The sequence below is a fragment of the Leucopleurus acutus genome, assembly GCF_964270905.1.
Source record: "Leucopleurus acutus genome assembly, chromosome: 3".
NCBI classification, from domain to species: Eukaryota; Metazoa; Chordata; class Mammalia; order Artiodactyla; family Delphinidae; genus Leucopleurus; species Leucopleurus acutus.
In genome coordinates this window covers 43,156,367-43,178,847 of record NC_139145.1, presented here as the reverse complement: position 1 = coordinate 43,178,847, position 22,481 = coordinate 43,156,367, and the positions used below count along the sequence as shown (strand labels likewise).

General features: G+C 48.8%; 1 protein-coding gene across 1 annotated transcript in view; it reads right to left on the bottom strand.

Moving 5' to 3' along the window:
- The window catches only part of ADAM19 (ADAM metallopeptidase domain 19), a gene marked incomplete at its 3' end in the record, with an annotated part of 85,382 nt that overhangs the window by 5,730 nt on the left and 57,171 nt on the right, over positions 1-22,481 (bottom strand). The window contains exons 9-21 of the mRNA XM_082835631.1: positions 21,955-22,121; positions 19,724-19,808; positions 18,897-19,036; positions 16,631-16,808; positions 13,082-13,171; positions 10,399-10,594; positions 9,013-9,121; positions 7,607-7,811; positions 6,788-6,865; positions 6,566-6,674; positions 5,382-5,526; positions 4,453-4,537; positions 3,940-4,164 (exon numbers count right to left, since the gene is read on the bottom strand). Of these exons, the coding sequence (XP_082691757.1) occupies positions 3,940-4,164; positions 4,453-4,537; positions 5,382-5,526; positions 6,566-6,674; positions 6,788-6,865; positions 7,607-7,811; positions 9,013-9,121; positions 10,399-10,594; positions 13,082-13,171; positions 16,631-16,808; positions 18,897-19,036; positions 19,724-19,808; positions 21,955-22,121 (1,812 nt within the window). The remainder of the gene's footprint in view (positions 1-3,939; positions 4,165-4,452; positions 4,538-5,381; positions 5,527-6,565; positions 6,675-6,787; positions 6,866-7,606; positions 7,812-9,012; positions 9,122-10,398; positions 10,595-13,081; positions 13,172-16,630; positions 16,809-18,896; positions 19,037-19,723; positions 19,809-21,954; positions 22,122-22,481) is intronic.

The following is a 22,481-nucleotide window of genomic DNA, read 5'->3' as shown; positions in this document are numbered from 1 at the left end:
GGGGTGCAAGAGAGAAGCTGATTCCACAGGTGAGAGTTCCAGTGCCTACTGTCCTGGATCGCTCCCCTTCCTGAGAAGGTCACTAGCAAGCATAAAAATGGCTCAAAGGCAAGCATGGGGAGAGAATGGGAGTAAATCAGAGATCTTCTGAAAGCAGCTTCTCAGCCAGCAGAAAAGTGAGAGCAGAAATGAAAAAGAGCAGCAGATTCTCATGACCAAAGCACCCCGTTGTCCAGCGCCATCCCTTCCCGGAAGGACAATGCGATCCCACACGCTTCCAGCCCAGAAAGCTGTCAAATCAGTGGCTGCTGGAGGCCAGGACAGAGACCTTCTGGGGGAAGCAACAGCTGGGGGCAGATATCAGGATGCCGTGGGGAAATGCTGTGCTCCCTTGGCTGCTTTCTGTGCCAAACGAACGATTTGTGTGTGTGCAAGTGCACACGCAGGGCGGGTCATCTGGGCAGAAGCCTCATCAGCATGGCAACACTGGGCCTCCCAGAGCAGGGTCATGCCACTGGCCACGTCTGCTTTGACCCAGCTCGGCTCTACCAGGGGCCTCACCCAGCACTGTTTTCTAGAGGCAGAAACTGTCCTTGAACCGCTCTGGCCCACTGCTCCTGTCCTCAGCGGGTGGCACCTCCATCAGTCAAGCTGCAGAAACCAGACACTGGGCAGTTGTCGGGGGCGGGGGGGGGTTTGGGGGGGGTTGTCATCCCCTCCCAACCCTCATCAGCAACTGTTCCCCTGTCTTTTCTCTTCTACACATCCTTCATCAGCTTTACCCCATCACCGCTGTCACCCCCCCCTGCTCCAAGCTACCATCACCTCTCCTCTGGACGCTGTTTAAACTTGTAACCCCTGCACCCAGTCTCATCCCTTGGATCACAATGCCACTACAGTGAGCCTTTCATTCTTTAAAACTAATTTTTTAATTAAAGTATAATATACATAAAAAGAAATGAGTCATACAAGCAGATGAATCATCAGAGTGAACACACCTATGTAATCCTCACCCAGGTCAAACAATGGAAGATTAATAGTCTCAGAAGCATCTCTGGGCACCCTCCCAGGCACTGTGCCTCCCTCTTGCCTAAATGTAGCCCAAAGTGAGATCCCTGTAGATGGCAAATCTGTAGGGAAATTTCCCTGTAGATGGAAATCCCTGTAGATGTCACCCATGCTCCACCACTGCCCTGTTCCCATCAAATGCAGACCAAATTCCTAGTCCGTGCCTGTGGCACAGTCTGGCTTCCCCTGGCTCTCCAGCCTTTCATCATAGCTCCATGGGCCCCAGGCAAAGGGGCCTTGAAGTTCCTTCCATCTGTGGGCTCTCTCCATCACAAAGCTTCCCTACCATCAGGTCCCTGGTCCAAGAACCTCTCCCACCCCTCACAGCCTGCTCACCCCGCAGGTCTCAGCTCAAATGTCACCTCCTCACGGAAGCCTTCCCAGATTTCCCAGGCTAAGTCAAGTCCCCCATAACTCTCTTTGTAAGAATGCTGAACCTCTCCTTCATAGCACTTACCACTACTGTCACTACATGTATACCAGTCTCGTCCCCAGCAAGCTGTGAGCTCTGTGAGGCGGAGATGGCATCTGCTTTGCTAACCACTGCCTAGTACAGAGTAGAAGTTCATACACATTTGTAGACAGAATAGGAGAGGTTACGAAGCTTCACCGTCCACCTCTCCAGAGTGGTCCATGTCACCAAGCTAGGAGGTGGTGGAGCTGAGATCTGGAGAGCGTGAATTCCCCCAGGGCAAGTGGTATCTCAGCTCTGGGCTCCAGGGCCTAAGCCAGGACCTGACCCACAGGGTGGTGAAGGGTTTGGAGTCAGCCCTGGGTGCAAGTCCTGGCTACTCCACTTACAAACCGCCACTTTGGGGTAGCCCCTTCAACACCATGAGACACAGCTACCCAACACCGAAAATGAGGGCAGCAGAAACTCTCTCCTTGGAATGGTTCTGAGGAAGGGGGCGGCGCCCCGATTTAATCCCCGCCACCTGCTCAGAGAAGCTGCCTCCCACTCCCCGCCCTTGAGAAACCCCCATCTGGGCCCGGGCCCAGCAGAAGCCGTGCTTGGCATGTGTTTTGGGATAACTTCCACCGGCCAGGTGGCCCTCTGAGCTCTGGATTCCTGCCAGCAGCCACCAGGGAAAGTGGGAGTCAGGGCAGGACATGGAGCCTCCAGGCTTCCCGTCCCCCCAGCTGGAGTCCACTGCCCCTGGAGACCCCTCCCCCAACCTACTGCGCGGCACCTTGGGGTGAGGCTGACACCATCTCCACTGAACAGGCCTCCAGTGTGGGTTTTTTAGGACCAGTGGTTTCAATGGACTGCTCCCTCCTCCTACACCTCTGTTCTTCCCACACCCCTGTCTGCACGTGGCTGCTTTCTCCCCTCTTCCTCCCTTTCTCTCCTCTTTCCTTCTGTCATGGGCTGAACTGTGCCCCGCCAAAATTCATACGTTTCCGCTCTAACCCCCAGTACCTCAGAACGTGACTGTATTTGGAGACAGGGCCTTTAAAGAGGTGACTATGTTGAAATGAGGCCGTTAGAGTGGGCCCTAATCCGGTCTGACTGGCGTCCTTATAAGAGGAAATGTAGACACAGAGAGACATCTGGATGCACGTACACAAAGGAAGGACCATATGAGGACACGGCAGAATGCAGTCATCTGCAAGCCAAGGAGACAGGCCTCAGAAGCAACTAGCCTACTGGACTTCCAGCCTCCAGAACCATCAGAAGATAACTTCCTGTTGTTTACACCACCGGGTCTGTGCTGTTTTGGCCCCCCAGGGAGGCTAACGCACCCTCCGTCTCCTCGTCCCTCCTCTACTCCTCTTGCTCTTTTCCCTTTCTCCTTCCCTCTTCTCCCCCTGTCAGTCTTTCCTTTCCCTTTCTGCATGGAATTTTCTATCCCCCCGCTGCCCCAGATGAGAAAAGTGGGATAGTAGCAGCTTCGCATCATCAGAGAACCAAAACTGATGCTCTCGGCTCTGCTAAACCATGACACTGCCATGTCCCAGGTACCCCCCCAGGACCCGGAGCCAACCACAGTCCTTAGGGGCAGAGACAGCCTGGGCCCCATGGAGCCCTCTGGACCATGCCCAAGAACAGCAGTCCCAGGAGGAAAATGGGCAAGTCCCCTACCCCACCTGAGGGGCTCCACACCAAAAACACAGGCCGCTCTGGAAGGCACCACGCCTGGCCACCTTCCTGGAAACATCTGTGTCTGTGCTACAGGAACTTCTGCCAGAAGGTAGAGCTGGAGCCATCAGAGCACAGACACACCGGGTGAACAGACTGCTGGGCAGGCAGCTCTGCTTCCAAAGAACACCAGTGGTGGGGGGATAGCCCAGCCCCTACTCAGAGGCCCGGCCCCTTGACCAGCCTCCCAGACGAGCGAGGCATCACCACCGTATGTCCCTCAGTAAGACTTCCCGACTAGTGCAAGATACCAAGAGGCACAATTTGGTGGAATAAGTACTATGATGACAGAAGTACAGAGGCACCAAACTCAGGCTTGGGGGTCAGAGAAGGCTTCTTAGAGGAAGTAGCATCTAAGAGGAGACCTAAGGATGAACAAGAGCTGGCCGTGCAAAAGGAAGTATATGTGGCAGAAGAAACAGCATTTGCAAAGGCCTAGAGGAGAGAAAAAAGACCATGGGGAACTGAAACATTAACTGAACATTAACATTTGGGGTGGAAGGTGGGTAGTGGCTTGTCACAGAAGAGGCCAGCCAGGAAGGAAGTCCTCGGTAGTGTATTTCCTCATGCTCATCACCCTCACTCTCTGTGTGCCCTGTATCTACCAGAATGCAGAAAAGGCAGCCAGCCCATGAGCCAGCAAGCTCCCTCTTCCCAGCCTCTGTCATTCCTCATGGCTGATGGCCTGAAAAGTGATGCTTCCGGCCCAGGGTTGCTGAGAAACCACTTACCTGGGAGAGGATGCACTTTGGTGCGGGGGGCACTGGCCGGCTTGGGGGAGGCCTCCTGGATGATTCTTTCCTCTCTACTGGGGGTCCGGCCCCTGGGGAGTTCCTAGCAGTCCTGCTGAGGTGCGCTGGCAATGGCGCAGGTGGGGACCCACCATGCAGGTAGTCCGCAGGGGGCCTAGGAGGAGGCTGGGAGGGCTTCCGTAGGGTTTCAGGAGTGTTGGTCACCTGTATGCATAAGACGAGGAATGCCTGAGACACAGGAACCCTTAATGCACTTAAAAAGTCAGGGGTGGTCTTGTGTGTCTCACTGACATGCACAGAGGCCTAGGATCCCAGAGGTCAGATGCAACGTTTAAAGTCATTAGGGGATGGCAGAACCAGCTGACCATCTCTCAAGCCAAGAAAGTGTCTTTTATCACCAATCCCGTGGGCCCACAGAGGCGCTTAGGAAAATCTAGCAGAGTCCTGAGGGACAAAGTTAAAGTGGCAAAGTTCATGGTGCAAAGCCCTTACCTTTCGCTTGCCCTGGGGTGTCTGCAACTTGAACGTTGGGTTGGCGTGGCCAGTTCCACTGTTCTGAGACACCCTGAAGGGACAACTAGTAACAAGGAAGGAGAGAGGAAGAGTAAAGGGGGTGTTGTTCATTGAGGATCAGTGCCTGACATCCCTCTGACCGAGGCATGGCAGTGAGCAGCTCAGTCATCCCAAGTCTGCTCTGGTGGAAGTGGGATGGGTCCTCCTGAAGCCCAGCTCCCTAGGCATGGACACGGTGGCCAATGGAAAACTCCCAAGGAAAGATAATTGGCCTCATACAAAGCAGAGTGTTCCTCAGCACCTTTCCTTCACCCTTTTAAGACCTTTCTCCCCCAAGAAGACGAGGATGTCACCAGCCATCAACCAATCTCCCTCAGGCGTCGTGCCAGGAAGACCTGGGATTTAAAATCCCCTCTGGAAAAAGTGCCATCTAAAAGAGGACTCAGAGACTATACACCTTCAATATTCAAAGGAAGGAACTGCTTAGGAAAAAAACTACTCTGTCTTGAGCTGATGTCCAGCCACCCCTGTGATTGACGAGCTAGTCAGTTTTTCTCTGTTGCCTGCCTCAGTTTCCTGCCCTTTAAAATGGGGAGCAAATCAATTAGATAGATACACGCTAGCAAAGAGGTTTCATTTCTATTCCAACTTGAATTGGTGGGGGCATTCTGCTGAGAAGGATTCTGAAGTGATGACCAGGCTCAGCCAAGCTTACTTATTAATAAAAATCAGCTAGTAATGTCTGCCACGGTCAAGGAGCATGGCAGCAGCGGAGAGAGTGGCGTGTACCTGGCATTTGCCTTCCCCGAATTAGACCCACCACCACCAACTTTCTCACCAGGTACTGCTTATGGAAAGCTCTGTGATCTCCAAGTGGACCCCAAATCCTTCACGGTACCCCGTCATACCTGAACTGTTGCCTCAACTTGGAAGGGAGGGCTAGGGGCTTGAGGTAGCCCAGTTTGTTGTTCTGTTTACAGCAGTGGTACATCAGCATGAGGACCGCCAGCGCAAAGATGGCCGAAAACACACCGGCTACTACAGGACCAGCACCTTCCAGAAATAGAACCCAAGTGAAAGACTTAGAAGCGGTCTGAGCTTTAGCTGTGGATTTCAAATAATGTATTCCTGACACCCTTCAGATATTTGATCTTCATTTACGTTGTATTACTTACTTTAACTTAAAAACTATAATAAAAAAACACACATTATGTCCCACTGGGAAGCCACTATTGTTAGCTTAAACAACCAAGTCAACTTGCTTGGCACAGATCTCATAATAAAGCTTCTCTGGCCACTTCTGCCTAATTGAAGAGAGTGCCTTTTAAGGCAAGGAGTTTCAGCTCTATTATTATTTACCACTAGTTTTCAGCCTGAATCATGATGTTCCCGGACACAAAGCAACCAACACAAAACACTGAGAGTCATAGATTGATGTAAGATTAGAACTTTCACACATAATCCACAATTTCACATTGGGTTTCATCAAACTGCCTCAATGTTCTCACAAATTATAAATCTAAATGCACAAAATATATATAGACCAGTGACCCACTACTTTTATGTTTTACATGTTGAGGTTTCTTCCTTAAAAAAAAAAAAAAGTTCTCTATTACTTTTTAAAAGCTTGGAAACCAAAGAGCTAGAATCCCTTAGATTTCCACTAAAAAAAACTGTAACATTTTCTGAGTTTCTGGTTCCTCATTGGAAGCTTTGTTCATCCAAGGAGGTCTGAGCCACTATAATGTGCCCTAGGTTCATGATTATTTTTAAGTGGCCGAGAAGGGGTAGTCGCCTCCACCGCCCCCCAGAAAGAATGTGATTATTCAGTAACCTGTGGTCTGTCTGAATCTCTCTCTAAGCAGAACCATGCCCCTCAATAGAAGGGACAGAGGAAGACCAACTGAGGCTGAGCCCCACACCAGGCTGCTAGCCTGGGCCACTCCTCCCACTCGGTCCCTCTTGTTCTCTCATCTACAAAATCAGGAGAGTGATGCTGACTCGTCCTCTCTCTGCATCATGCCACCCGCTCCCATGGCACCCACCCCTCCTCACAAAGGTGGGCAGAGGCCCACACAGGCCAGGCACTCACTCTCGGGGGGCATGGGCCCGCTGTCGATGCTGCCCCCTTGGCCCGGTGTGTTGCAGAAGGGCGGGGCCCAGCCCCGGAAGCAATGGCAGTTCTGATTGTTGTTGCAAACCTGGAGCAAGGGCAGGGCAGAGGCGTCAGCACCCTGGAGAGCTCTGGCCTCCCATAGGGCCTCCCCCCTCAGTCATCATGGCAGAGGAGCCCCAAAACCCCAGGCACGCGTACCCCGTGGCCGTGACACTTCTTCCCACAGCCTTCTGTTTCGAAGAACGAGGTGTTCCTGCACTGCCCCTCGAAGCAAATCTGTAATGAGGAAGAAGCCACTCAGTACAACGGAAGGGACACTGGTTGGCAATTAGGAGACTGGGGTTTTGCACTCAGAACTTACGGGACTCAAAAAGGCAGCCTACTTCTGGTTATTACTGTGAAAAATTAAAAACAACCTAAAGAGCCAAGGACAGGATGGCAGTTAACTAAATTCTGCTATCACTTGTGTGATTAGGGAGAAAAAACCAAATATTGTATTTTTAATAAATATGTGTTATTCCACTCTACATTACTATATGTTGGTGATATGTTAATTACTTAACTGTGTATTAATATGCACTAATTGAAATATTATACTTAAAAATAATGACCATGGTGACAGCTGTCTGCTTTGTGCCAGGTAGTGTGCCAAGTGCTTCAAATGTTTTTTATAACATCATTCTCATAGTAAACTCTGAGACGCGGCCATTATTTTCCCCAGGCTTCCCTGACTCCTAGTCTAGTCCACTTCTCAGTTCATAAGATAATTAATGATAAGGACAAAAGAGATAATAGCCAGCCTTCTAAATGGTTTACAGGGATTATCTCGTTTAATCCTTATAACAAGTCTATGAGGTGGGTCTTGCTCTTACTAACATGCTTATTTAATAAAGGAAGCAAGCCACAGGGCCAGAGAGGTTAGGGAAGCCGGGACTTGAGCCCAGGCACCCTCGCTCCAGATTCACACTTTAGTCACTGCAACCCAGCGACTGAGTGAGGCTGGAGAAAGGGACTCACGTGGTTATGGCCGCATTTGGTCCCGGTCATCACCAGGCCTGGGTCCAGCATGTCACCCTCCTCCTCGGGACCTCGGTAGACGTGGGTGCCCCGACATCGGATCTGCCTCCCGTTCATGATGATGGTGGTGTCGATGGGCACTGCATTGGACTCCAGGGGCCGGGCCTCAGAACTCTGACACTGGATCTTCCCACACTTGGCATCTCTGGGCCCGAGAGAGAAGGAGGGAAGGAGATGGAATCAGAGGCAGGGGAAGAGCTGGGGCACCAAAGAGCTTCAATCTTTCTTGACCAGGACAGCAGGCTTGGATGGGGGAGAGGCAAAAGGGCAATGAGTGTGCTGTAGGGACTCAGCAGGAAAGACCCCATGTGGACCGAGACCAAGGATAGGATGCTAGATCTTTATCCCCAAGCAGATCGAGGCCAGAGAGCTAGCCTTGGAAAGGACAACTGCCTGACCTGAGCAACCTGCCCCCTTATGCTCCTTGCACCCCCATGCACTCGAGTGCTGCAGCCAGAAGCCTGGTGTCATCCCCGACTTCCCATACTCCCTCCCTCCTATATACCTACTCTAATTCACACCACCATCCTTCCTCACCTGGACACCAGGAATCTGTCTCCCTGCCTCCAGTCTTGCCCTATAAGAGTCTAATTTCCAAACTGCTCTCAAGCCAAAGTCCAAACTCCCCTAGCCATGCATTCGAGGCTTCTCATGATCTGGTCCCTGCTTAACTAGCTAGGCTCATTTCTCAGAAGCCCCCTCCCCACTGCACCCCAACATTATACTTTAACTCTATCAAATTGTTATCAGTTCTTCCTACCAAGGAGTTTTCTCTACTCATCTCTCTGCCTGGTACACTCTCCCAGGTACCAGCGCCATTCCCCATCCTGTTCAACTGGATAATTTCTCCAAATCTCAGCTTAGGCATAACTTCCTTTGGGAGACCACCTCAACCCACTAACATTTCCATTATTACACCGTATTGTTATGTTCCATGTACTCAGCACGGTATCTGGCACATGGTAGAGCCACAATAGATAGTGGATGGGTGGGTGGGTGGATGGATAGATGTTTGAAATGAATGAATGAATGGGTGAATAACAGGCTGTTCAGATGAGGGTATAATTCGTACCCTGTGGAAATGACCCAAGAGGGCTGATGCCCCGCCCTACTGTAAGAAGGCCCCAGAAGGAGGTCGGACCAGCTTTCTAGGAAGCATTGCCATCCGCGCCCTCCCTCCCTCAGACTCCCTTAGGGCTGAATGGCACATTGCCAAAAGGGCCTGGAACAGATTTATTTAAAGGCCCAGTTTGGGGCCAGCCAAGCTGCTGAGAGGGCGGGAGTGAGGACGGAGCAGGAATTGCTTTGTCACCCTCATCTCATGGGGTCTGCCCTATGGTCATCACCTCATGTTGCACTTCTTGTGTTTCCCATTCATGTCCTTCCCACAGTTTCCAAAGGTGTCCCCTGCCACATTAACCTTCTCGAAGCAGAGATCTGGAGCGGGCCGGGCTCCTGGGTGGGCAAGAAACATTTATCAGTACACTAGCCAACGTTAGCAGAAGCCAGAAGCCCCCAAAGGGCAGAGCTAGCCCTTGGCAAAATCAGAAGGTTAAGAAAGTTTTAGGGGAGGGAATACTCAGCCTGTTCTTTCTTTACCCCTATCAGTTATTCGACCCCCACCTCCTCAAGACCTACTCATAGAAAAAGGTTTTACATCAGTTCTTTATACCTTATTGGGGTTTTATATCTGTGGGAGGTTTGTGTGCTAAGCCTTCTCTCTAATGAAGAAGGCCTGTCCCACTTCAGGTTTTTTACTAAAGGTAATACCTGCACAACATTTTAAAGAATAAAGCATGTCTTTCAGTTTTTTCTACCTAGTCATTCCAGTTCCTACTTTCCTACAACCTGGTGAAGCAATCTTAATTAACAGTGTATCTTCTAAAGATAATTTTATCTCTACCGTCTAGATACAATTCTTGTGTATCTTCTAGAGATAATCTGTCTAATAAAGAGTGGCAGCATAGTCTATTCACTGGTCTGCGTCTTGCATTTTTCACTTAATTTATCACGAGAGATTTTTTTTTTAATTCAGTACATACAGAGCTGCCTCCTTTTATTCAGCTGTATAGTGTGGAGGTACCAGAATTACTTTAATTGGTCCCTACTGAAGGATTTATAGGTTGTTACTGGTATCACTAACAATGTTGCAATGAATATCGTTGTAAATCTATCTTCACATAAATGTGCAAGTGCAAATGTAGGATACATCCCCAAGGAGCAGTATGGATGAGCCCAATGACAGGTGCACTTAAAATTCTGGGATCTCCAAACAGCTTTCCATTGAGTTTGTACCTACCTGTTTTCCCACACCCTCCACAACTATATTATTATTGTTCTTGTTGTTATAGTATTATTACCTTATTATATTAATTCTTCAGTCTTTGCCAATATGATACATGAAAAAAATCCCATCCCTCAGTTGTTATAATTTGCTTATAGCTTAAGGCCATTTGCATTTCCTTTTCTGTCTCCATCCTCTGCCATTTCTGTTGGATTATTCTTATCCACTCACCCACTCTGAGAATTTAAAGCATCAAAGAACAAGGAAGAACACTGCCTACTGCCTCTTCCTGAAAGTCTACCCTGAGGCAAGGGGTTTGAAAAAAGGTAATATCTGGAGATGTTGTTTTAAAGCCAAGGATTCTAAGCTACCCAGAGTGCCTGAAGGGGGAGGCTGGCTAGGAAGCAGTGGGGTGGGAGGAGGGCCATTCCCCCCAGGAGAGCCTTACCAGGACCCCACAGCTGCTGGCACTGCTCCTGGTAGGTAAGGCACATGCCATTGTAGCAGTAGGCCTGGCCACCCTCGCAGGGGGTGCCGTCCATCTGGTAGAAGTTGGTGGGGCAATGGGGGGACTTGCCCGTGCAGAACTCCGGGAGGTCACACTGCCGCGCCTGCTCACGGCACAGTGTGCCAGGGGCCAGCAGCTGAGCCGAGGAACGAGAGCAGAAAAAAAGGTCAATCTGCCACCTGCCCTCAACCCTCCCAGCAAGGGCTCATGAGCATCACTCTCGTGGAGCAGAATTTCCCATTACCATTATTTCGCAGTGCTTTTTACATGACCTCATTAGCTCAAATCACCATCATTCGTCTAATATGAATAGTGACTTAGGGTTTCGAGGTGTTTTCACAAATGCTAACTCTGCATAGCAGTCTTAAGAAGTAGGTAAAAAATAATATTTAGCAACAATTTACAGTTTACTAAGTGCTTTAGTAATCACAGCTACTTTATGGAGCTCCCACTTAAGTGCAGTACAAATATTACTTCATTCAGTTTTCATGATAGTCCTATGTAATATAATTATCCCTATTTCACAGATTACGAAACCTGAGGCGAAAGAGGTTAAATAATGTCTCCAAAGTCTCGTGGTTAGTAAGTGGCAGAAGAGCCAAGCCCACTAATACATATGTAGAGATACACACACACACACACACGCACACACACACACACACACACACACACACACAGAGTAGCATTCATACGTCTTTTTTTTTTTTTCATTCATACATCTTTGAATTTACAAAGCACTCTGGCAATGATACATCCCCGTTACTGAGCCAAGCGCCAGGCTAAGTATGTTACACCTACTCAAGTCGTGAGATCCTCACAATATCCATGAGCTACATATACTGCTATTTGCCTCATTCTGCACATGAAATAACCTGATCAATAGCACACCTTGGGCAACCGGTAAACGCTGAGTTTCCACTTGAGTCTTCCAGCCTCCCAGGGTGGTCAGAGTTATTAGTACTCTTCCCGTCTTACAGATAAAGAACCTAGGCTTGGATGGGTAATCGGCTGCCCCAAATCACACAGAGGGCTTGAACTGAAGGCCTCAGACTCCAAGCCTCATCTTTTCCCACACACTTCTCTCCAGGAACTCCTTTTCAAGATCCAAGCTGATATCCTGGGACTGGGAGATGGGCGCTCTCCACACTCACTCTCAGGCCTTAGCCTGAGACTTGAGGACCTGACCCCAGCTAGCACAGCCTCCCTGGGGGACGCCGGGTGCATCCTAGAGTCAAACCAGATGGCGTGGGAGTTCCCCTGAGCCAGGCAAGGAGAGCTACATCTGAGAACAGCGCCCCTCCACACTCCCGGGTGACTCCACGCCACCCACAAGGCCCTCCCAAGACAGAAGGCAAGAATGGGCCAGCTGAGCAGCTTTCTGACAGTCTCAGTTCAAGGGTGGCCTCAGGATGCATCTCTCCACCTGAGAGCAAGATGGAGGGGAAGAGGACCCACCATGGAGCCAGCCTGCCTGGGTTCAAATCCCAGCTCCTTAACCAGCAGTAGGACCTATGTTTATGCACCCGTGAGGGTAATAACCCTCTCGTGGTTATTGCTAGAAGGTCATGCTAGAGGGAATGTTCTAATAAAGTACTTGAACAGTATGCAGAACATCACGAGCCCTCAGCAAGTGGTAGGTAGAAGCACAGTCCACAGTCCTATCCAAAACCGTGGGATCAGATGGGCTTCAGACTACAGATTTTAGAAAGCGGACACTACACAGATGTACATACGTGTGTGTGTGTGTGTGTGTGTGTGTGTGTGTGTGTGTGTATATATATATATATATATATATACACACACACACACGTACACATTACATATGTATGTTACATAACCCACCAGCAAGGCCTAGGATTATACTTTTTAATCACACACATTAATATTTCTGCAATGAAATATAATATTCACTTTAAGTATGATTTTTTTTTAAGACTATAATTAGACTCATGTCAATTCAGGTCAAATTTTGCCACCAGTAAGTTTAAAAAATTTTTTTGAGTTTTCAGAACTTCCTAAATTTCAGAATTATAGATAAGAGACTGTAGGCCTATAGTAATATTAGTGGTAAAAATGATGTGATCTTTCACATCAATATTAAGAGAGTGGGCTCCAGAGTCAGGTCAGCCTGGTTCAGCCTCCTCCTGCTGTGTGACCCCAGAGAAGCCACTTACCCCTTCTGAGCCCCAGTTTTCTCATCTTAAATTGAGGATATTAATACACATCTCATGGGGCTTTTATAAGGATTGAATGAGATGACATATATAAAATTCTCTGTACCATGCCTGGCACCTAATAAGCAATTCATTAATGTTAATCAAAACTGTGATGAAGACTACTATGAGTTCCAAATAAAATCAAGCCTACTCTTTCTGGACACTTTTCTTTTTTTAATCTCCCATCTTCCAGGAGGCACACACAGCCCTCTGGGATGATCTGGTCTCAGTGAGGCCCAATATAGAAAAAAGGTAAACTTTGTTCAAGGGCCCTTTCTAGCTCCATGTTTCTGAAACTTTGATGCCTCCACTTCCCCAGGATAGAGGCTGAATCCTGGCCATTACCCCCCAGCAGACTCTGGGACTGTTAGGTCAGAACCCTGGGCAGGGAGGAAAGGGCCACTTACCTTACACCGGTGACAGCAGGAGCCATGGGCACACTCTGCCCCCTCTCTCAAGGTGCAGTTAGAGGCATTGCAGCAGGGGTTATCACATTCCTGGGGAGGCAGTGGGACGGGGCGTGAGCCTCTGGGGCAGCAGGGCAGGGATACAGGGGACTAGGCAGGGTGAGGGCCTTTACCCCCTATCCTGCCCCACAGGCCCCTGGGAAGTCTCCACCAAAAAATCACTTTATAGCTTTATCATTAAGGTAATACGTATACATCGTAAAAACACACATATGCATAATCATCAGTAACACACAACTTGACACAACTACATTTTGTATTTTTCTAAGCACTTTCCTATACACACACATAGACATATACTCATTTTATAAAATCATAGTATCCATACTGCTTTTTTTATTTTTTATTTTTATTTATTTATTTATTTTTTGGTAAGCAGGCCTCTCCCTGTTGTGGCCTCTCCCGTTGCGGAGCACAGGCTCCAGACGCGCAGGCTCAGCGGCCATGGCTCACGGGCCCAGCCGCTCCGCGGCACCTGGGATCTTCCCGGACCGGGACACGAACCCGTGTCCCCTGCATTGGCAGGCGGACTCTCAACCACTGCGCCACCAGGGAAGCCCCATACTGCTTTTAACGTAATATGCCCATTTCTCCTTGTAATCATGGATTCTTCTAAAACATGGTTTTTAGCATAGTATTACATTATATGGAAATTCTGTGATTTGGTTTTCTCATCCCCAACACAACATCCAGAGACCATGTCTTCTACTGCTGTGCCCCCCACACTCCTAAACCTTACTATCTGATAAAAAGAGGCCATCAGGAGTCAGGGCATGCTGGAACAACTCCTGAACAATTTATGTCAGCCCCCGGGCCTGCTTCCCCAGACTTCTCTTGCCATCTGCTGCTCCTCCTCAATCCTCGCTGGCCTGGACCCTTCTCTAGGGGTTCCATGCTCTCCTCTCTTCCTTCCTGCCCTACGGGTCCTGATTTGCTGACATACAGAATGAGATTTAAAAAGAGGACGGGACTCCCCTGGTGGCACAGTGGTTAAGAATCCGTCTGCCAATGCAGGGGACGTGGGTTCAAGCCCCGGTCTGGGAAGACCCCACATGCCATGGAGCAACTAAGCCCACGCACCACAACTACTGAGCCTGTGCTCTAGAGCCCGTAAGCCACAACTACTGAGCCCACACACCACAACTACTGAAGCCCACGTGCCCTAGAGCCCATGCGCCGCAACAACAGAGCCCATGCGCTGCAACTACTGAAGCCCAAACATGCTAGGGCCTGCGTGCTGCAACTACTGAGCCCGCATGCTGCAACTACTGATGCCTATGGGCCTAGAGCCTGTGCTCTGCAACAAGAGAAGACACCACAATGAGAAGCCCACGCACCTCAACGACTGAGCCCACTTGCTGCAACTAGAGAAAGCCCGCACGCTGCAATGAAGACCCAACGCAGCCAAAAAATTAATTAATTTTTAAAAAAAGATGACTTTTATCTACAAAACAGAAATAGAGTTACAGATGTAGAAAACAAACTTATGGTTACCAGCGGGTAAGGGGTAGGATAAATAGGGAGAATGGGATTGACATATACACGCTACTCTCTATATAAAATACATAACTAATAAGAACCTACTGTATAGCACAGGGAACTCTACTCAATACTCTGTAACAGCCTATATGAGAAAGGAATCTAAAAAAGACTGGATATGTATACATATAACTGATTCACTTTGCTGTACACCTGAAACTAACACAACATTGTAAATCAACTGTACCCCAGTAAAATTGGAAAAAAAAAAAAAAAAAAAGATGATGAGATGCCCAGTGACTCCAAATGTCCCTATCACACCCCTACTATAGAGACAGGCCCATCCATGGGTCCCTCACAGCAGGATTATGAGGCACAATTATGCCCATTTCACAAAAGGGGAAACCGCAACTCAGACAAGTCCAGTGGCTGCTCGAGGCACATACCTGGCAAGTGTTGGAGCCGAATTCAAGCCATGTCTGCCTGAGGCCCACCCCGTGCTTATTAACCATATCATAACCATCACTGTCCAGGTCTGGCTTGTTGGAGAGACACATGCCACCACCTGACTACAGATACTCATCCACCTGTCTCCCCCTCAGAGAAGGAATAAGGGCACTTTGTTTCCATGAATCTCCTACCACCCTGGGCTGCAGGTAGACCTGTGTTCCTTCCCTTCTAGCACACCATGTTTCTTCTCACCCTAAGGCACGGTTCCTCCTCTAGCTGAAATGTGCCTTGGACTCCCTGCGCTCCTCGCTAACGCCTACCTCAGCCTTCGGCTATGGGGTCAGAGGTCACACTCCCACCTGAGTAGGGCAGTTCCCCTCACATTACATATACTCCTAGCATCATGCCATTGGCCCTCCTAGCACTTACCACAGTTGTATTTATACGTTTTTGCAATTATTTGGTCAACGTGTGTTTCCCCCACTGGACTATACCCTCCATAAGGACAAGGACCATGTCTATTTTTTCTGCCTATCTATTTTCCTATCCCTGGCACATGACATAGTACCACATACTCAGTAAATATTTGTTGAATGAGACGCTCCTCTGAATATAAGCCAACTGGCCAAGCCCACTCACAGTCTGCTCTTCAACCCCACCGGGCCCTCCGTGATAATACAACTCTCTCCTTTCTGAAGGGTCTGGGCTGATCTCTCTGAACTCGTGGTGCGGATGGTGAGCCTTTAACTAGTTCTTGTTTTATTATGAAAGTTACGTGCTGGCATTAAAAAAAAGTCAAACCATGGAGAGGATTAGAAAATCAAATAGTCTTATCCCACATATACAGACCCTCAATCTCACCCGCATAGTTTATTCTGAATACATAGAATACTCACGCATTCTCCCACAAATTATTTTGCATGTTAACGTACATATTTTCATCCTTCAAAAAACAGATATGAAACTATTCAGTTCTGCTTTCTGCAGAACAGCGAGCATCTGTTAAAAGTGAGAGAGCTATGCTGTACGCCCACCACTCTCATTCTGAAGATTATAAGGAAGGAAAGAGCTTGTACACCAAGAGTTCTGCTCCTTCTTCCTCCTAATAGCCCCTTTCAGACTTGCCAGTACTTCCTACATCTCCTTCCTTTCAATCATCTCTTCTCCAGGCCAAACAGCATGAGCTTGTTACCTTAAGCATCCTCGTAAGGCCCAGGTTCAAGTTCATATATCTGGCTGCATGGCCTTCAGAATAAATTCAGTGCAGCTGGAGGGCCAAGGAGGCCACCTGTGGCTTCACTGGCAAAGACTGTGGTTTCTGGGTAGACCTGATACTCACAATCTGAACATAAACAATGTCAACTTCAAACCGGGAGAGTCCATAGACATGGTCCATATTTAAGGCTTACCCCCCACATCTTATTTGTGACGGGGTCTTTGATAGCCACGTGTGTGCAGGAAATGCCTATGACTAATTTTTCACTTGCATTCTCTTTAACCTTGAGATTTGAAGCCAATGCAAAGTCTTCCCCTCCCACTAGCACCAGCACAACAGCTTACCTCCTCCTCTCCACAGTCACACTCTTCCCCATCTTCCAGGTACCCATTTCCACATCTCTGGCCTCCATACAGCGTCCTGGTGTCTGGCATGTTGGAGAGACACATCCCTCCGCCTGACTGCAGATACCTGTCCAGCTCCTTCCTGTTGCATCTATTGAACACTCTGGGAAAGGGGTGCCTGGGAGAAGAACAAGGTTGGAATTAGCTGGGAGTCTAAGCATCAAGCAGTCAGAACAGCATCAATCCTGCCGCCCATGAGGCTGATTCCAGCTGGACTCAGACCCCTATAGTCCCATATGCACATATATTCTGCCCGCCTAGAACATCAGCTGTACATTAACATCCTAAGAATTAAGAAATATTAACCACCCCATAATGCTTTTTTTTCTCACGCCCCATGGAGGATTTACTTGAGAATTTGAAGCAACAATTTCAGCCGTTTTCATGAAGGAGTTGCAATAAATAAAGGATAACTAGTGTGTCACAATAGGTCTCTTGAGCCTTAGAGCTGAATAAAATACCAGCCAACCCAAACTCTTCCTGAAGCTGATATTAGATGGAGATTTTCTTAGAACAGAAGACCAGGCCAAAAAAGGCCAAGTTCAAGGGTTTAATTTCTTTGTTGGGCCAGTGATCTGATCTCTGTTCTAAGGATGCAGGCAGCACTCCAAACTCAACCAGCTAACTCACAAACACGTGGTCTTTAATCACAAGAATATAAAAGGTCCTGGATCCCGCTATTGGGAAAAAGAGTCAAAAGCCGCACACTCTCTGGCGGCAGGTCAGTACCACAATTTGGGTCTGTAAGGGAAGAGTTATCCTGATCCCAATTCTCTAAACCAACTAAAGGTTAAACACTGGAGGGCTTTCTTCAGTTGTCAGGAATGTCACAAAGAACTTGTTACTAATAATTGTTAAACTACTAAATTTTGTGAACAGCTTAAAAACAAATATAACTCTCTCAACCATTTGTCTACAGATATGCTTTTTAGATTGAGAGAGAAAGAGGTGGACTTAATGGTGAGCTCACAGGGATTTGAGCGTGACCCATGGAGTTGTCCCCTGCATGTCAACATCATCCTTTGTGTGTCACTTTCTCTGAGAAGTGAGGAGAAAGCAATGGACACTGGAGCTCCAAGAAAGCTGCATCTCCTATCTATCTATCTACCTACCTATCTATCTATCTATCTAATCTACTTATGTATTTAGGCTGCGTTGGATCTTCACTGCTGTGCGCAGGCTTTCTCTAGTTGCGGCAAGCGGGGGCTACTCTTCGTAGCAGTACGCAGGCTTCTCACTGCGGTGGCTTCTCTTGTTGCAGAGCACGGGCTCTAGGCGCACGGGCTTCAGTAGTTGTGGCACACGGACTCAGTAGTTGTGGCTCTCGAGCTCTAGAGCGCAGGCTCAGTAGTTGTGGCGCACGGGCTTAGTTGCTCCGCGGCATGTGGGATCTTCCCGGACCAGGGCTCAAACCCGTGTCCCCCGCATTGGCAGACGGATTCTTAACCACTGCGCCACCAGGGAAGCCCCTGCATCTCCTCTTGGAGACACACCATTCCCTAAGAAGCATAAGCAGACCCTAATGGTTTGGGGTGGGAGGAACACAAGCTCCCACCATGGTGCCTTCTGAAGAGTGACTAGGGTCCCGGAAGAACCCAGTGTTCTCTGCTGTCTGAGTCCAGGCACTGACTTTTAAGCAACTCCAGAATTCTCTTCAAAGGCTCTGGTTTAAAGACCCCTCACAGCTACAGGGAGATGGAGCTGCCTTGTCCTTATTCCTTGTGGTAAACACAGCCTGTAAATTCCCTGAGGAGTCACTGGGGGGGTGTGGATGCTCCCCTTCCCTTTCCTTGTTCTGGAGGCCACCTCAGCACGTTCAATCTGGCCTGAGGCATAACAGCACTGATCACACTTCGTTCACATGGAGGGATTAAGGACTGTGGCTGTTATAAATGGGTTCTCAGCAAAAATTCATGAAGTGGAAAAGACACACGTGGTTATGCCAATTTTATAGCTAAAGAACCCCAAGACAGAAACTAAGTATATCGAAGGTTACACCACACCAGACTTGCTGCTAGAAACCTGTGCTCCTTCCACACGATTGTTTTCTTGGTCTTCTTCCAATGCTTTTGTTGTCAAAACCCCCTGTTTCTTCAATGCCCCCGTTAGTATAACAGAGGCTCCCTGGGCCGGGAGCAACACGGGGGCCACGCTGGCCTCTCGTGCTCTGCCGTCCTCCCCGTCCTCACCTTCCTGCTTGACTCACCCAGTGGCGGCTGCCATGATGCACCCACCATCCGCCGCGCTGGCGGAGCAGCAATCCGCAGAATCATGGCTCATGCCGAAGTTGTGGCCCATCTCGTGGGCCATGGTGGCAGCCACGCCAATGGCATTCTCAGAGTGGTCCTGCTCAGGGAGACAGTTCAGGTCAAGGACATCTCCCCACTACAGCCCTGCCTCTCCTTTAGCCAAGCCTCATGGTCCTCCACTGACTGTACAATTGCTGTGCGTACAGGCTCGGTGACTAGAGCCCGTGCTCTTAACTACCCTGCTGCATCTGTCAATAAATACAGGTGGATGGAGGGGTGGACAAATAAATGGACAGCAGCCTCCTTGCTGTCTACTTCACAGGTCACACACGAGTAGTCCAAACACTCCCACAAAGTCAGAGAGAACTTCAAAAGGGGGCAATAATTTCCTGTGACTCTGAGACAGGCTCTTGCTCCATAAAGATATACAGAACAACACGAGACTTCAGATAAAAAAAAAAAAAATTTCATCTCTGTATCTTACAATTTCTCAACCCCTGGTCTGGAACATGTAAGACATCTAGTGATGTATGATTAACGTAATTGCTTCAAGGTGTCTCCTGAGCTTGAAAATTGGGAATAAATTACAATAAATGAAAATTCATCCCTGAGTACCTCCACCTCTTAGAACGTAATGCCTTCATTTTAAACAACGGCCCTTCTTTATGTTCAATCTCTTTTTTCCTGCAACAATTAATACAAAATTATTCTTTATAAGATGACCTCCTGTCTTGTGGGGCAGTTCTCCGCCTTCTGCAGCATCAATATATTGGCTGAGACTCACCATGTTGACCCCTCCAGACTGGTACACAGAGCACATGGCCATGAGGGGGGCCAGGCCGATGGTGGTGCCGTGGAAAGACATGCCCCTGCAGGAGGGAAGGAGAGAGGGTGACTGGAGTGGGGACCGAGAGGGCTGTTTCCATGTGCCCAGGAGTGGGTGGCCATCACGGCATTCCCTGGCCCTGCTGACATTCCCAGATCATTCCCAAGGGGACAGATCCCACTACTCTAGGCCAGCTGGACAACTTCCAGGTCACCACCCCTCTCACTTCCTCTCACCTACTCTCTCACTGCTCCAGAGAAACAGAAGAGAGAGCAAAAGTTCACTTCTTCCCACAATATGCCCGTAGCCCCATTCCCTGGAAGGAAATGGGCAGGGCTTGCAAAGCTGCATCCCATTCCTGCCGCAGAGGAAAAGGTCAGAGGGTGGGGATGAGGGAAGGGTGGCACAGGTTCTGAGGCTGAAGTGAATCATGCCCACTTCCGCCAGCTGCCAGGGTGCCCTGCCATATCCCTGGCTCTGTGGTATGTGTATGGGGAGGGGGGGCCAGGGCAGCAGCTGTGGGGGCTGATGCTTCATTCCTGCATCACTCTGGGGCCAAGGAAACAGATGTGTCCCATCAGGAGCCTCACAAAGTGCAGCTGGGTGCAAGGATGAACTGTTTCTGCCTTTGTTTTGCAACTGTGCTCCTAACCTGCCAACAGCCAGCTACATTCCCCCAGTTTAATACACGCTCTTCTCAGCTGTACGCATCCAGGGCAGGGGCAAGGGAATGAGTAAAATACCAGTGTTTTCGTGCATACCACAAACATGAAATTTATTTAAAGCATCTACATGGACGTTCATTACATCATGCTTTTATATCTCTGTGTTTGTCTTCTTACTTAGACCATGATATCTTAGAGAGTCAAGGCTATCTCATGTATTTTGGGGTCATTAGAACTTAGCAAAGAATCAGACACGTAGTGGGTGCTTAATACATGCTTGTTGAATTCAAGGCACACTTATCTTCAGAGAAACACTCTGCAAAAGAAATACATGCAGGGCTTCCCTGGTGGCGCAGTGGTTGAGAGTCCGCCTGCCGATGCAGGGGACACGGGTTCGTGCCCCGGTCCAGGAAGATCCCACATGCCGCGGAGCGGCTGGGCCCGTGAGCCATGGCCGCTGAGCCTGCGCACCCGGGAGAGGCCACAACAGTGAAGGGCCCTTGTACCGCAAAAACAAAACAAACAAAAAAAACATGCAAAGCTCTATGACGCCCTACTGGTTATCTGATAAACTCACACAGGGCTCCGAGGAAGTCCTACTGGAAATTGGATTCAAGGTCTTGCCCAAAGCAGAACTCCAGGCTTTCAAAGATCAGGCCAAAGTTTTGGTAACCAAAGACTCTTCCTAGGTAAATGTGCTATCATGAAGTAAGCACTTGGGTTTGTGGTACGGCTATTTCCCCGGTCTCTTTTAAAGAGTAAACAAAGGTTTAAATGATTGTTGTTTCAGAGATATTTAGGAAACAGGAAAAAAAAAATTGGTTTTATTATGTATGTGCCTTTTGTTGTAACTTCCTGAGAATACCTTTGGAAGTCAACACTAATAAATACTAGATAATCACCACGGGGGACTGTCACGGGCCACCGCGACCCCCATCAGTTTCTGCTCTTTTCTCTCTGGGGATTGAACAAACTCCAACACATCCGCCCTCTCCCCCCACGTCTCCCTCCCCCCAAACACACTATTCCTGCACCACCTGCCACTTGACTGTCTCGCAGTCAACCCTGAGCCCCTGGGAATGACGTGAACGACAAGCAGAGGAGGCCCCTCTCCTGTGCCTGCTTTGGGCGATTAACACCTGTTCTAGAACAAAGCGCCACGAAGATCAAGGTGAGCCCCTTAGAAAGTCTATTTCAAAGCAGCCATGACCAACAGTCACTCACTTCCCAAATACACACCCAGTTGTTTCAGAGACTCAACTAAATATGTCTAAGGCTAATTGTCTTATTTGGGCTGTAAACACTTCTTGGGATTGCTATGACTCAGGCTTTTTAATATTTTCCTGCATATACTGGGTACGGAGCACACGCCTGAGGAACACTTCGTTACCTGGACTGGAGAGTAAGGATGGCTTAGTCCAGCCAGCCTTCAGCACTGGGGAGAAAAGGGCAAACAGCACACGCACTGCAGGCAGGGGCTTTGCGGCCAAGGCCAAGGCAACACATACGGAAAAGGCTATTTACGTGATTAACTGTGCATTGTCATGGTTCTTCCAGGCGAGCAGCTTGCGCCTCCAGCTAAGAAATGACCAGAGGGTAGAGTACGGGTTCTCCGAAACTTCACACATATTTCCATGAGTCCACACTTCCAAGCCCACGAGGGCAATCCGGATATTCAAGGATCGGTAAAACTGAAAACACACAGAGAAGAGAGTCACAGCATCATCTCTCAACACCACTTGAGATTATGAGCCCCTTCCTAGCCCAAGCGCTCAGAGCACAGATTCCAGATTTCTCTTCTATACATGCCTCCAAGGGGAAGAGGGAACACGTGTTGCTCTTCACCTTCTCAGAAGGGGGACATCCTGAGACAGGCACGACATCCTAAGAAAGGCTCTGCCCCTGGTGGCAGAGATGGGGTGACTTAGCTTAGAGAAATGAAGACTGAGATAGGACACAGAGTTGCTTTCAGACATGCACGGGGTTCTCATGTGGAGAAAGGATCAGCATTTTTGCACATAAGCCTAAAGCGGGGCTCAGTCTATAGGTAA